This window comes from Canis aureus, chromosome 13 (genome assembly GCF_053574225.1).
Source record: "Canis aureus isolate CA01 chromosome 13, VMU_Caureus_v.1.0, whole genome shotgun sequence".
NCBI lineage: Eukaryota > Metazoa > Chordata > Mammalia > Carnivora > Canidae > Canis > Canis aureus.
In genome coordinates, this window is record NC_135623.1 from 66,123,594 (window position 1) to 66,138,157 (window position 14,564).

Consider the following 14,564-nt stretch of genomic DNA (forward strand, 5'->3'; position numbering starts at 1 on the left):
AGTTGGGCCCCAGGAATCTTGCAGTCTCCCCAGGCTACAGGGACGTGAAGGGCCTCTGGGTGCAACCAGAGTCCATGGGGCTGTGATGAATGATCTCCAGATTACCCCAATGATGTACTTACAAATATTATTTTCTAAAAATGTCAAGGAATAAAAGATGGGGAAGCAACAGTTTGGCATAAAGTGCTGATGTGAGAATCAAGAAAACTAGGTTCAACTCCTTGTCATCCCACTAAATAATCTTAATTATGTAACTTGGAACCCTTAGGTTCCTCATTATTTGTTAAATGAGGACTCATTTAAACTTCGTCTAAGGCCTCTTGTTTCTAAAATTCCATTATTTTCTTTGCATTTACACTTCATGATGTCAAATAACATTTAGTGGTAATTAAAAGCTCTAAATTGAGTCAGTCATTCAATAAATACTTATTAAGCACCTAATCTGTGCCAGGCATGTGAGAATCTGGAAAACAGATATAGAAAACACAGTGTCCTAATATGGGGTTACATACACTTTATTGTGAATAAATAACATTTTATTATGAATAATTCCTATGTCCCTTTAATTAAATAGTAAAGTCTGCTGAACAATGACTAAGTTTTAGAACCTGCATAATGAAAAGCTTGCTTATGCATAATCACTGTTAACTTTAATTATAGCCAGAATTTCTACCAATATTGAAGACTTTTCTTCTCTGTACCCTTCATTTATTAAAAAAAAAAAGGAGGGGGGCACCTTGGTGGCACAGTCAGTTAGATGTCTGACTCTTGGTTTTAGCTTGGGTTGTGACCTGAGGGTCATGGGATCAAGCCCTGTGTCAGACTGTGCACTCAGTGCAGTGTGGGTGGGACTTCCTCTTCCTCCCCACCCCTCCCCTACCTCATTCACTCATTCTTATTTTCCCTAAAATAAATAAATATTTTTTAAAAATAGGATATTTGAATTTACTGGTAAATTTCACTAATAATCAAAACCACTTTTCAAGTTTACATTTGTAAAAATAGTTTATTTTAAAGACTCTCAACAGGACTTCTACCTCTTGTTTTCAGATATACCAAGAAGACATCAATGTGTTTAATATATTTGACTCATGATAAAAGTTGCTCCAGAGCTATTATTAGACCTATATACACTGTTTAATTGAGCAGGGATAGGGTAAACATGGATTGTTTTAATTAAATATTACATAGTTGGATTCTCTCTTCCACAAAAGTGGTATTTTCATAAGGATACAATTTCACAAAGGTTACAAATATATATCAACTTACAACTGAAGGATCATTTAGTATTTTACAATGTTAAAAATCTAGTTCCATAATTACTTTCTTTAAAAAAAATCCCTTCCATATAAAAAGTCCAGATTTCTCCAGAAATTAGCATACTTTCACCTAGTAGTAGGATCCAAAATGAGAAGAACTGTTATCTCCAGAAGAGGGGGGTGGAGGCAGTGGTGGAGGGGGTGGGGGTATGGAGTATGGTAAGGGAATTAATGGATGAGGTGCCATGTTAGGTGCAGCCCAACCCAGGTTTACAGATGCAGGTGGTGGAGGTGGAGGAAGTGGTGGTAGAGGAGGAGGGAGTGAAAAATTGTGCACATCAAACACTGGAGGAGGAAAGGGATACTGTGGCATGATAGGATTATCTTGTCTCTGAGGTAGAAATCCTGAAGGCTCCTGAAACACCATATGCTCTGAGTTATAAAACCGTGGCGATGGAGGTGTGCCATGGCAAGGTCGAGGATATCTACCCCGGGAAAATCCTCGTGTGAATTCTCTGTTACGATATCCTTTTGAATGCTCTGTAACAGAAGTATGAACGTTCCAATTCTGATGTACTTCTGAAAAATTTTCACCTTTGAGTGAGGAAAAAAGCATAAGAACAAAATTAAAATTAGTTTTAATACATCAAAAAACACTGCCTAAAATTTCAATGTCTTTTCTTTAACTTCCAATATTACCTTATGGTAGCCAAGAGAGCATAAGGCTTCAAATACCAATTTTAAATGACTATAAAAGGCCAGAGGATCAGGAAGGACCATAGATGTCTCATCAAAGACGACGAGAGACAGAAGTAGTGGCACAACATTTTCAAGTGCTGAAAGAAAACTCAATCTAGACTTCTAAACTAAATAAAAATATCCTCAGGAAAAAAGGGAAACTAAAGACATTCTACAATGAAGAAAAACTAGTAATTTATCTCCCACAGACCTACACTGATAGAACTACAAGTTCTCTAAAGAAACAAGAGAATAAATTTGAAACATAGCAAAAATTTGAGTAAATATAATCAAACGTCATTTGATTTTTCTAAATTACGTTTGATGGTTGAAGCAAATATTATAATAGGTAACAGTGATTCTAATTGTATATATGAACTATTTAAAGCAATTTATACTAGAAATTAGAGAAAGAAACAAAGAGGTAAGGTTTCTAAGACGTAAGGTTTCTACACTGCCCACAAACTGGCAAAACAATGACATCAGTAGATTTTGATAAGTAACGTACATATACTACCCAGAACAACCACTGAAAAAATTATACAAAGAGATACATTCAAAAACACTATAGACAAATCAAAATGGAATTCTAAAATATGTTACAGTACCCACGAGTAGGCAGAGAAATGAAAACCAGAGAGAACAAACAGAAAAAGATAGACTTAAGCCCTGACATATCAATAATTACATTAAATGTGAATGGTCTAAATATATCCATTAAAACAGGGAATGACTGGCAGAGTGGATTAAAAAACACACTACAACTGTATGTCGACAAAAAGCTCATTTCAAAGGATAAAGTCAGGTAGAAAGTAAAAGGATAGCAAAAGATACAACATGCAAACATTAAAAGAAAGGGATAGCTACATTAATATCCGGTAAAACATTAGGTTTCAGAACAGAGAAAATCATCAGAGAAAGACAGAGAAAAGAGAATTCAACAGTATACATAAAAAGAATTGTACCCTATGACCACTTCTGGTTTATTCCAGGGATGCAAAGGCTGGTTCAATATTCTAAAAACAGTGTAATCTCCCTCATTAACAGGCTGACAAAAAAAATCATGTCATCTTATCAGTACAGAAAAAAAAAATGGGTATGAAATATCAGAAAGGGAGACAGAACATAAAGACTCCTAACTCTGGGAAATGAACTAGGGGTGGTGGAAGGGGAGGAGGGCGGGGGGGTGGGGGTGAATGGGTGATGGGCACTGAGGAGGGCACTTGACAGGATGAGCACTGAGTGTTATTCTGTATGTTGGCAAATTGAACACCAATAAAAAATGAATTATTAAAAAAGAAAAGAAAAAATACTGTCAAAATTTAATGCTCAGCCATAATTTCTTAAAAGCCCCCCGAAATAGGAATAGACTGAAATTTCCTTAACAGGATAAAGAACAACTACAAAAACCCTATACCTAAATTATACCTAATGATGAAGAACAATGTTTCCCTCCTATAATCAAGAACAAAGAACATTTATTCAACATAGTGCCAGGGGCTAGAGCTAGTAAAAGTAAAAAGGGAGACAAAAAAAAAAAAAAAATACAATACAGTTTGAACAACAACAAAAAAGAATACCATCTCTACTTGCAATTGATGTTATTGGCTAAGTAGAAAAACTATTGAGTTCAGCAAGGTCACGAGATAGAAATTAAACATAATAAACATTAATTTTTATTTCTATATTCTGGCAACAAACACTTGGACACAGGAATTAAAAATGCAAAACCATTTACAACAATTTGAAAATGAAATACTTAAGTATATACTAACAACAAAAAGTACAGGATTCGTATTCTAAACATCATGTTGCTGGAAAAAAAACCCAAAGATTTAAATTAGTAGAGATGTATACCATTATTATGCAATGGAAGATTCAAAAGAGTTAATATATCAATTCTTTCCAAACCAGTAAAGAGGTAACTGTTTTTCTCATTTAACACAATTCCCATTAAAATCCCAGCAATTAAAAAAAAAAAAATCTCAGCAAGACTTGCTGCCAATATAGAGATTATTACTATAAAATGCATATGGAAAAGCAAAGAAACTAGAGTAGCTAAAACAACTCAAAATTTTTAGGAAAAAAAAGAAGAAAAATTTTAGAATGTAGGTCTAGACAAGAAATTCTCAGACTCCACAAAAGGAAAACAATAAATTGGGCTTCATCGAGTTTAAAAACTTTTTTTCTGCAAATGGCTCTCTTGAGAGGATAAAAATACAAGCTACAGGCTGTAACAAATTATGTACAAACTCTAATAACTCAAGAGCAAAAAGAGCAGAAATACAATTAGAAAATGGGCAAGAGGCATGAACAAATATACCACTGAAGAAAAATAAACAGATGGCAAATAAGGACATGGAAAGATGTTCAAAATCCTTAGTCGTTAGGAAAATGCAAGTTAAAATCACAATGAGAGGGACGCCTGGGTGGCTCAGTGCTTGAGTGTCTGCCTGTGGCTCAGGTCATGATCCCGGGACTGAGTCCTACATTGGGCTTCCTGCAGGAGCCTGCTTCTCCCTCTGCCCATGTCTTTGCCTCTGTATCTCTTATGAATAAATAAATAAAAAAACTTTAAAAAAATTACAATTAGATATCATTCATTACACACCTATTAGAATGACTAAAATAAAAAATAGTGGCAAAACCAAATGTTGGGGAGAATACAGAGAAACTGAGTCACTCATACACTAAGTGATGGGAATCTAACTACTATATAATCCAGCAATTACTTGTAGACATTTATCCCAGAGAAATGAAAAGTTGTGTTCACACAAAAACCTGTACACAAATACATAAAAAACTTTATTCCTATAATCAAAAAATGTTAATGACCCAGATGTCCTTCAATGCATGACTGGTAAACAACTTACCATGGGAAACTACACTCCTAAATGAAAAGAAACAAACTTGAAACATAAAACAATCTGGATGAATTTCCGGGAAATTATGCTCAGCATCAAAAGCCAATCCCTAAAGGTAACAACATACTGTATGGCTCTATTTACGTAATCATTCTTGAGATGACAAAATATATTACAGAAATTGAGAACAGATTAGTAATTGCCAAGAGTTAAGGAGGTGGGAGGGAGGGAAGTGAGAGTGACTATAAAAAGGGAACATGAGGAATCTTTTTCTGTGGTGAAAATATTCTGGATCTTGATTGTCTGAATGTCAATATCCTAATTGTGTATTGTAATGTACAGTTTTACAAGATGTTACCATTTCTGGAAATTGGGTAATGGACCTGCAAGAAAATCTCAATTAGTTCTTACAACTGCATGTGACTCTACAAAAAGTTTAGTTTTAAAAAAGGAAAAATAGGAAAGTATAATAAAAGGAAATGCAGGTTATAAAATACTTTGATTTAGGTATTAAGTATACCGCATCATTGAATTCTAAACATGGAAGCAAAGAGGTTTCTTAAGAAAAAAGTGCCTATATGCACAAATGACTAACAAGGCTTATTAGTTTTACCCCAGAAGCCATTTTTATATCCTTATCTTGAAAAACAAACGTTGCTATTCCTCATATTCTCGTCCGCCACATCTTGCAGTGTGCAATGCCTCTAATGTTAGGTGGATGCCAGGAGGTAAAAAGAGATCCTAGATGTTTACTTCAATTTTATTAGTTATCGACTTATATAAATGTATATGAAGATAAAAAATTACTATATATTGTATTTACTCACTTGATTCATTAGATTCAGACTTGAATTTTTTCCGGCCTTGAATCTGAGATTTTTTCCTCTGCTTGGCTTCTTTTTCCTTTTCATCATCACTGAAATCTAAGGCCTTGCAGAAGAAAAATATATAAATTATGTCACATGGATTTACCAATTCATTGGTACATTCTTGGAAGTGAGAAGAATAAGCCTATTATTTAACATTGACCCTGAAAGAATATTACTTTTTTTGATACATAATATTTTTTAGTAATATCTGAGTTAACTACACATGGGACTCTGAATTAATACATGCCAGAGTATTCATGGCTTTTTTTTTCCCCTAAAAAGTATCAGGTAATTCTTTTTGTGCCCAGATAGGTAGTAACTTTAAAATGCCAATCTTTAACAACCTTCCCTAGCTAGAAGACTGACTTTAATTAAGCTTAAGGGTCAAGATTCATCATAGCATCAGCTATCAGTAAAGGAAAGGAATAGTTGCGAATAGGCAAATAACAAATTATTAGATCTAATATAAAATAGAAGAGTGTTTTATCTTTCACTCATTCAAAAACTTATACGTACCCATTATATGCCAGACACTTTATAGGTATTAATTCTTTTAATAATATAACGTCAAGTATAGTAAGAGCTATAAATAATAAAGCAAAGTAAAGGAAGAAAAAAATCACCATGGATGCTATTTAGATTGGACTGCAGAGAAAGGCTTAGATATTATTTTCATCTTTATATCTTTAGAAGATAAACTTGAGATAAATCTCGAATGATGAATTAGCAGTAAAAATAAAGGAAAGGAAAATTTCAAGGAGCAAGAATATGTGCAAAGGCATGGTATAAAAGGGGCATGAAATTGGTTCTGAAAGGCAAAGCAAAAGCTTCTTATATAGCAAAGTCAGGGATGATGAATCGGAGAAGAAAGTCACCAGGCACGTTCTAAGAGCAGGATGGAGATATTAAAGGATTTTAATTGGCATTGGTTCATTTTAGAGACTGGTTTGGCAATATTTTGCTATCACCTCGTAAAGTCAGAAAAAAATTCACATATTTCTTGTAGACATATTAATTTAAATTTGCACTCAAACACATTTATTCAACTACAAATTACATATTCATGTACTAGAAATGAATACCAAAATGAAAAAGGCATATGCCTTATACATAATCAATGAGTAACGTCAGGCAATAATTATATACTACAAAATTTCACCATGATAAACTAAAATTTAAAATCTTGAGAGTTTTCCCTTACTACAGAAATAAGGGGCATTCAGTCAACTACAAAAAACAATACAAAAACAAAACACACCATGAAGCATGCCGGGATTTCATTTTGAAATTAACCTAATCACGTGGATTTTTACAAACAATTAACGTTACCATAATTTGCAACTGCAAAGCTTAGTACTAAAACAATAGGGATGTTTTCATTTCACAAGATACATGGTGTAAGACTTTGGTGAATTTTCTCAAATATTTTAAAAACATATAACTTCAGGAGTAAGATGACCTGAACATAATGAACAATGGTAAGTGAACCTGATTCAGAGCCTTAACAGAAATCACAGCTGTACATAACATAAATTGAAAAGCATAATCCCACGGCAACGTGGATACTAAACTAGGACCACTCACTGGTTAAGTAACCCTCTAAGTTACCATCACATGATTCATGACATGCCCCAGCAAAATTAGAAATTAACATGAATCTTCAGAACTGCCTAAGAACACTTAAAATGAACAAAGTTAACTCTAGAAATCCAAGAAGGATTTAGAATACTAAGAAATATCATCAATCAATACTAAGAAACTGATTCATCAGGAATCAGAATTACTGAGTATGTTTAAAAACTCTCACTTATAGTAATTATATTTTTCTTTTAAATTGTATGAATTCATACTATTTTCAAAAGATATACTCATTGCTGCATTTTCTGTATTTTAATAACAAAAAAAAAAAGAATATAATGCTTAAACATCTCCATGTAAAGTTAAATAATCCTACAGATTATTCTGGACTATTCCACATCTCTAGAAAAACTGTGTATCAAGCTATTTGGGACATAAAACCAACACTGACATGGAATCAAGAAAGAAAATCAAGAATTCTCTTTTTAGGACTATCGTTATAAAAAAATAGGAGAAATAGGTACATTCTAAGAATTGTGTACCTCCAAAAGAAAGGTAGCTTATTCTAAGCACCATTAAATGTATTCATGTCCCATATGGTTAATATCCTAAGTATAGAATAAAACTTTTAAAAATAATCACAATCCTGCCTTTACCAGTAGGGAAAAAAAAAAAAAAAAAAGAAAAAACAGGAACAAGGAAAAACAAGAAAATGATAAACTGAAATATTACTGAAAATATTTTTTTCCCCTAAAATGATCAATCAAAAACTCTTAGTGAGGGGTATAAAACAGTCACTGGGAAAGGGGGAGAATACAGGCTCCCACAGATGGCAGTATGACTGCCAGGTAGCATTAAGGACCTCCCTAAGGTCAAGATGAATTTAAAAAATTAAATCCTGGGGTGCCTGAGTGGATCAGTCAGTTTGGTGTTTGCCTTCAGCTCAGGTCATCATCTCAGGATCCTGGGATGGAGCCCCGTACCCGGCTCCCTGCTCAGTGGGGAGCCTGCTTCTCCCTTTCCCTCTGGCCCTCCCCTCTGGGCACATGCTCTTTCTCAAAAAAAAATAAATAATCTTAAAAATAAAAATTAAGGGACTACTGGGTGATTCAGCGGTTGAACGTCTGCCTTTGGCTCAGGGCATAGTCCTGTCCTGGGATCGAGTCCCACATTGGGCTCCCTGCATGGAGCCTGCTTCTCCCTCTGCCTGTGTCTCTGCCTCTTTCTCTGTGTCCCTCATGAATAAATAAATAAAATCTTAAAAAAAAAAAAAATTAAGTCCTGCTTTATTTCCTAAAATACTGTGTAGAGACTTTTACTTACTTCCGGTGGTGGTTCTTGATCATTCTTCCATGACGCATCTGATCCCCTATCCCTAAAAGAGAAAACAGTGAGAAGAAAGTGAGTACGGAACAGTCGTGTTTATAACTTAATAGTACAGAAAATAATGAAGTAGAAGACGTGAGCTCAACCTTTAATTTTGTAATACACATGGAAGTAAGAGCAAAAAATAAAGGATCACGTATAATGTTCTTCACCTTGTTTCAGAAGATGTGGGAAGCTCCTAAGAAAAACACAAGATCTGGACACATATAAGTATCAGCACCGGGGGAAATCAGAAGGAGAAGCCGAGGCGATGGTGTGCAGAGGAAAAGGGGCTCTGCAGTTCATAAGCATCTCCAGGTGCTACGACTTCGACTGTATAAAGCTCACTCCAACAAATGCTTATTCTACACTGATTATACGTCAGCCACTGTTCCAGGTGCTAAGGGTACAAGATGACCATGAGACATTCCCCTTAAGATTTTGCAGATTTAAGGGTAGAGGTAACAACATGAAATTCTTCTTCCTCTACTTGCCTGCGGGATATCAACAATATTCCATGGGTAACCGGAGCTTAGTCCAACAGTAGTTCTCCGAGCAGAGTGGGCAGAATAACAGCTATCTCATTTGCTAATGAGAAAGAATTTTGAAGAGTCTGGAGGGCAGTAAAATCACATGCACTAACTACTTTTAGTGGGAAGTTTTATACTCTATGACCAACAAAAGTACATGTATTATCAAGTATGACTAGGATTTCTGAAGCTCATCTTGATCTCTTTAATCGTTTTGATTTTGTAAGTTTGACAATACCTCTTATTCAATTAATTAAAATATTACAAAATATTAGACGTTGTCCTCTCTGCTTTAATACAGATCTCAAAAATGAGATTCTCGGGAACTAATTCATTAAAATCATTAATACACTAATCCACAATCCATAAAAATCAGTGTACAGATGTCAGTGGGCTGGCAAAATATGAAAATCATTAAGTCTGATCCAGAACTCTGACACCATATGAGGCATTACCAAAGATTTTTCTACCACTTAAAAAGAAAAAGCTTTTACTCACTAATTATCAGTTCACGCCTGTGCATGTAACATAGCCCCAGGACTCCCTTGTGCATAGACGTGCCACCCTCTGGCCTATGGTGTCCTTAGCAGGGGTGGGGTTTAAGGACGTAAAAAGAGGAAGTTCCCCATCAGTGCATTTACCAGAGAAAATCAAAACCTACTAAAGAAGAGATCAAGCCACATCTCAAAAAGCACTTTTAACAAGAGAGTAAGTGCATGGGAAGCTAGAGTTAACACAGGCTTACTGGGGTGGCTGAACTAGAGAGGAGGAAAACTTCTCTACCTCAAAGGCAAGGTCCTCCCCGAGTTCCCATGCAGATGTAAACTTGATCATCTTGTCGGGTGGGGAGTCTGCCAGGTGGACCTAATTTCCCAATTCTTCAGTTTATTGTTTCTGTCTAGGAAAAAATTCTTATTCTTGCAAATCAAGAAGACTTCTTTTGTTTAACATCTATTTAATAAATATCTTCAGAGAAGCTTTTTTAGGTTTATCTTTTTAAAGCTAAAATATTTTACTTGTTAAACGCCTAAAAAAGGGACATCCAGAGCAACATCAATGTCAAAAGCAGAAGGAAACGCTGTCTAAGGCATGATGATAAAACGTGACTTTTCTATATAAGCCACCTTTCTTTTCAGCAGCTGTTTGGAAAAATCAACCTTACCGACACAAAGAACGACTTAGGCAAAATGTTCCTCAGGAGTATGTGGATTCTTAAACATGGGTTTGATGAATTATGATAAATGACATTCAGAGACTGGATTTAATATGTGCTTTAGAGGCTTTACGCCATGCAACAGGGACTAGTACTGAGGCAGCACTAAGGCCACTCACGGACTCAAGTTCCCTTCTATGTTCTGCAAAAACCACATTCCTAACGCTTCAACTACACTTCAAGTTTCCCATCAAAGAGAGCTTAGACCTAAAAGGGACTTGTGTGCCAAACTGAGTACAAAGTCTTTTTGGATTTAAGATCCCCACCCCACCCCCAATCCTTTGCAGTGTTTCTTCCACTCCTAATTTTACAATATTTTTAGTGGCTCATACTCATTACATCTTTCCAAAACATTTAACTGTTTTTTCTTTCCTGAAAAAATTATTCTACTTGAACTAAATATTACTCATTTACTATAAATAAATTATATGATTATAATAACAAGTTCAACTGTTATATAAGCAGCTCTACAGCTAACACTTGGCAACACAAATAACACATGGAAAATGCACAATTAATGAGTTGCATAAACATGGAGGAATGTTACTACCCACATGCCAAAGGCATCATTTAGCATCCACAAAAGGGAAAGCAGTAGTTTGTTGGTTAAATCAACCCTGTTTATCAACCTAATACACAATTTTTTAGGGACACATTTTTGCTGTCTCTTCTGTAAATCTACAATTGATAAGCAACCTGAGGGGATCCCTGGGTGGCTCAGTGGTTTAGCCCTTGCCTTCGCCCCAGGGAGTGATCCTGGAGTCCCAGGATTGAGTCCCGTATCAGGCTCCCCACATGGAGCCTGCTTCTCTCTCTGCCTCTCTCTGTGTGTCTCTCATGAATAAATAAATATTAAAAAAAAAAAAGCCACCTGAAATTTACTCATTTTCTTTTTTTCTGGAGAATTATGAAGTCTTATTAAATAGGTAAGCCTATAATGTTCTAAGGAATAGTTTTATTTAAAATGGAAAAGAATTCTATTTAAGTGGTAATACTAATGCTGAAGTAGCATGTCTATTAAAAAAAAAGGTATGTAATGGAAAAAAATATGAACTAGAATCAGAAACTTTATATGGCCCATATGTAGTCTTAGTAGTTGATTATTTCATTTTGGGTAAAAGATATAAATCATCTCTACGTGTAAAATCTAACAGATTGTTGCTTTCAGAGATGTTATTAGGAAAATGAATGAACGCTTTGGAACACAGATATTTAACAAGAAACTACCTTCACTGAAATTTATTCCTAAAATATAAATATTAGATAAGCAGACAACAACTAGCATTATCAGTAATATACTTACTGTTTAAGTTTTTCTGTGAATATGTATTGGGTGAAGTCTTTCATTGATGGAGCAAAATACATAGTGTCCTTTATTTTAATACCTTTACTCTCAATGTGCTCTGAAGAATTAAACCGTAACACATAAAATGGATGTGCAACAGGTCCAAATATCTCAAATATCTATAAAATAGAAGAAACGTAAAGACCTCCTTAATATGTAAAATAATAACTCAAAAAATTAGTATTATTTCTTAAAACCAATAATTGTTACAAGGTAATTTTGACATGTCATAGCAATAAAACTGTATTTATATTTAAGTTACTTTTGCCTACTCACAAAGTCCTCATGTCTTGATTATACCAACTCATTCCAGATTTCCTTCCTTATGAATTTAAAACAAGTTAACAAGTTTGTTCCTTGCTAAATTCAAATCATCTTGGTGGTATACCAACTAGATACAAATAATGAATTTTTTTTTATTATTCCTCATTTAAGTTGTCAAGTATGAAGAAAAGAATTATAATGTGAGAAATAAAATGTTGTCACTTGGAATCTTACAACACAATTCAAAAGCAAGCTTCTGCTTTAATGGGTATTCAATCATTTCTGCTGTTTCCATACAGTGGTTAACATTTTGATAAAATTAAACTACAACTGTTTCTAATTCAAAACCTAGAAAAAGTAGATTTGAACTTGAAGTTGCTTATTTCTCCAAAACCAAAGAAGCTTATACAGCCTTTAACTTTTATGTAAAGGAACTGCTTTTAGTGTAAACGTATTTTATTTCTGAAAATGTTTTATGAATAATTAAAGGAAATCTCTTGTTTTCAAAATGTTCTCAAAATACCCAAATTAAAAAAAAAAATGTTTCTGATAATAGGTGTATGTCATAGAAACTAGACCATCACCAATGTCAGTGTCAACTTTTCTAGTCCTTTTTCTACTAATAATTTTTTTCTTTTGAGATCACATTGCAGTTTTGTATACTGTCCGCTTTTAAAACCGAAAGTTGCATTAAGTTTTTCCACATTATAAATATTATTTGCAGTGTAATTTCGGTAGCTATATTACACTCCTTTATAGATCTGGCATGATTTAACTAGTCTTAACAGGACACTTAGGGAGCTTACAATTTGTATAACATGATAAATGGTGCCATGAAGAACATCCTTCTAAATGTAAATTTCTGTACTTTAGGTTTTTCAAAAATTCATTTGTAAGGGGGAATTATTGGAGCCAAGAGTATGATTATTAAAACTGGATATAAATTACTACATAACTTTCCAAATCGCGTGGACCACTTTAAACCAACTGCACTGAAAGTTTTAAACCAAAAGCACTGTTTTAGTACGTTCTCAGATCTTCATTTTTGAGAGTAAATATTCTCATTTTATTTTTTATACCATTTGACAGTTTACCAATTTTCAGGGAGGCAATAAAACAGCTCACCCATCAGGGTACCAATATTCTGAAGACATGAATACCCCCAAATAACTAGAGGTATTCAATACAATTAAAATGCCAACATATTCTGAAGTAACACTAATAGCATTAAAAATGTAACTTCTTTTTTAATTTTAAAGAAAATAGCAAATTTACTTTGAAAGGATTTAGATACAAAGAGTAGACCTCTTCCAACCAGAACAGCAAAGGACAGAGGGAAATACTGCAGCACAACTCTTACTGGCTCACATTACATACAGTAATAGACTGTCTTGTCATTTATTAAAAAGTGTTAAAAACCTTTCTTTTTTTTTTGAACTCCTTTGATAAATATAGACAGATCTGATTCTTCAAGTTTGGACGAGGATAGGAAATATGTTTAGAAAAATTTCCCATAAAGGTATTATAATAGTCATTGTTTGCAACCTGATACATAAAGCTGTTTTTCCCTCGGATTGGTTTCATGGACAAAAGAATTCCATTTCCTGAGAAATGATTTCACTAAAGAAATGCCTGTACAGCTTCAGGTTTACACAGGGACTGGTTTGAACAAAAAAGCTAAGTGACATACAAAATGCTTGAATAAAATCAAAGTGTACTTAGTTAACTATTCTTAAGATCTCAAGTGTTTATGAGCCATACCTATGATAAAATCATTATAAGGTTTTAAGTAAAATAACACCAGGTAACAGGAAGCTACTTTAAAGAATGCATACGTAGCTTACATCAAAATGGTGAGGTATTTATGCTCCTACCTCCAAGAGCCATGGAATACTTGACCGAGTTGACATAAGCAATTTAGCTAATCCAGAGATATAGGAAAAAAAGGTTTAACAATATTCTAAACTACTATCAATTACGAAGTATAGATTTTAGACTGGCTAATACCTGAGAGTTAAATAAACTCTAAAGAGCAACCTCAAAGTAGGGCTCAGGCCAGCCCCTTTCATCTCCTAGTTTCCTCAAACCCTGCATCCCAGCTCACTCTTCAGGCCTGCCTCTGAGGATCCTGCAAGTTCCAAACTACCTGACAACAGATAAACGGAAAGGAAGGAGTGGCTGAGGACAGCAGTGTGAGAAACAAAACTTAGGATTATAATGTCTCTAAGATATTTACTTTAAGGTAGGCAAGAAGCTTTCCTTACACTTTAAATAAAAGTATATATTCCATAGAAATTGTCATGAATACTTAATCCAACTTATGTTTTATACTTACCATACCACTACCATGTCATACAGATGTAGCATAAGGACTGTTAGGAAAAAAAACCTGACAAGAAGAGCAGTAAATTCATTCCCCCAAATTCTCATGCCACAGCATAGTCCAGGCTTAGATGTTCCGTAAGCTGCATGGCACAACTTGTAGTGGCTGGGGGCCTGCCACAGTCAGAGGGCTACACCTGCACAAAGCACTCCGAGA

The 14,564-nt window shown here is 34.5% G+C and overlaps 1 protein-coding gene across 1 annotated transcript in view; it reads right to left on the bottom strand.

Moving 5' to 3' along the window:
• Positions 1-986: 986 nt before the first annotated feature.
• NAF1 (nuclear assembly factor 1 ribonucleoprotein) overlaps positions 987-14,564 on the bottom strand; it is a 40,403-nt gene continuing 26,825 nt past the window's right edge. Inside the window, exons 5-8 of the mRNA XM_077846543.1 lie at positions 11,720-11,880; positions 8,632-8,683; positions 5,689-5,791; positions 987-1,853 (exon numbers count right to left, since the gene is read on the bottom strand). Coding sequence (XP_077702669.1) covers positions 1,390-1,853; positions 5,689-5,791; positions 8,632-8,683; positions 11,720-11,880 — 780 coding nt within the window. The 3' untranslated portion in view covers positions 987-1,389. The remainder of the gene's footprint in view (positions 1,854-5,688; positions 5,792-8,631; positions 8,684-11,719; positions 11,881-14,564) is intronic.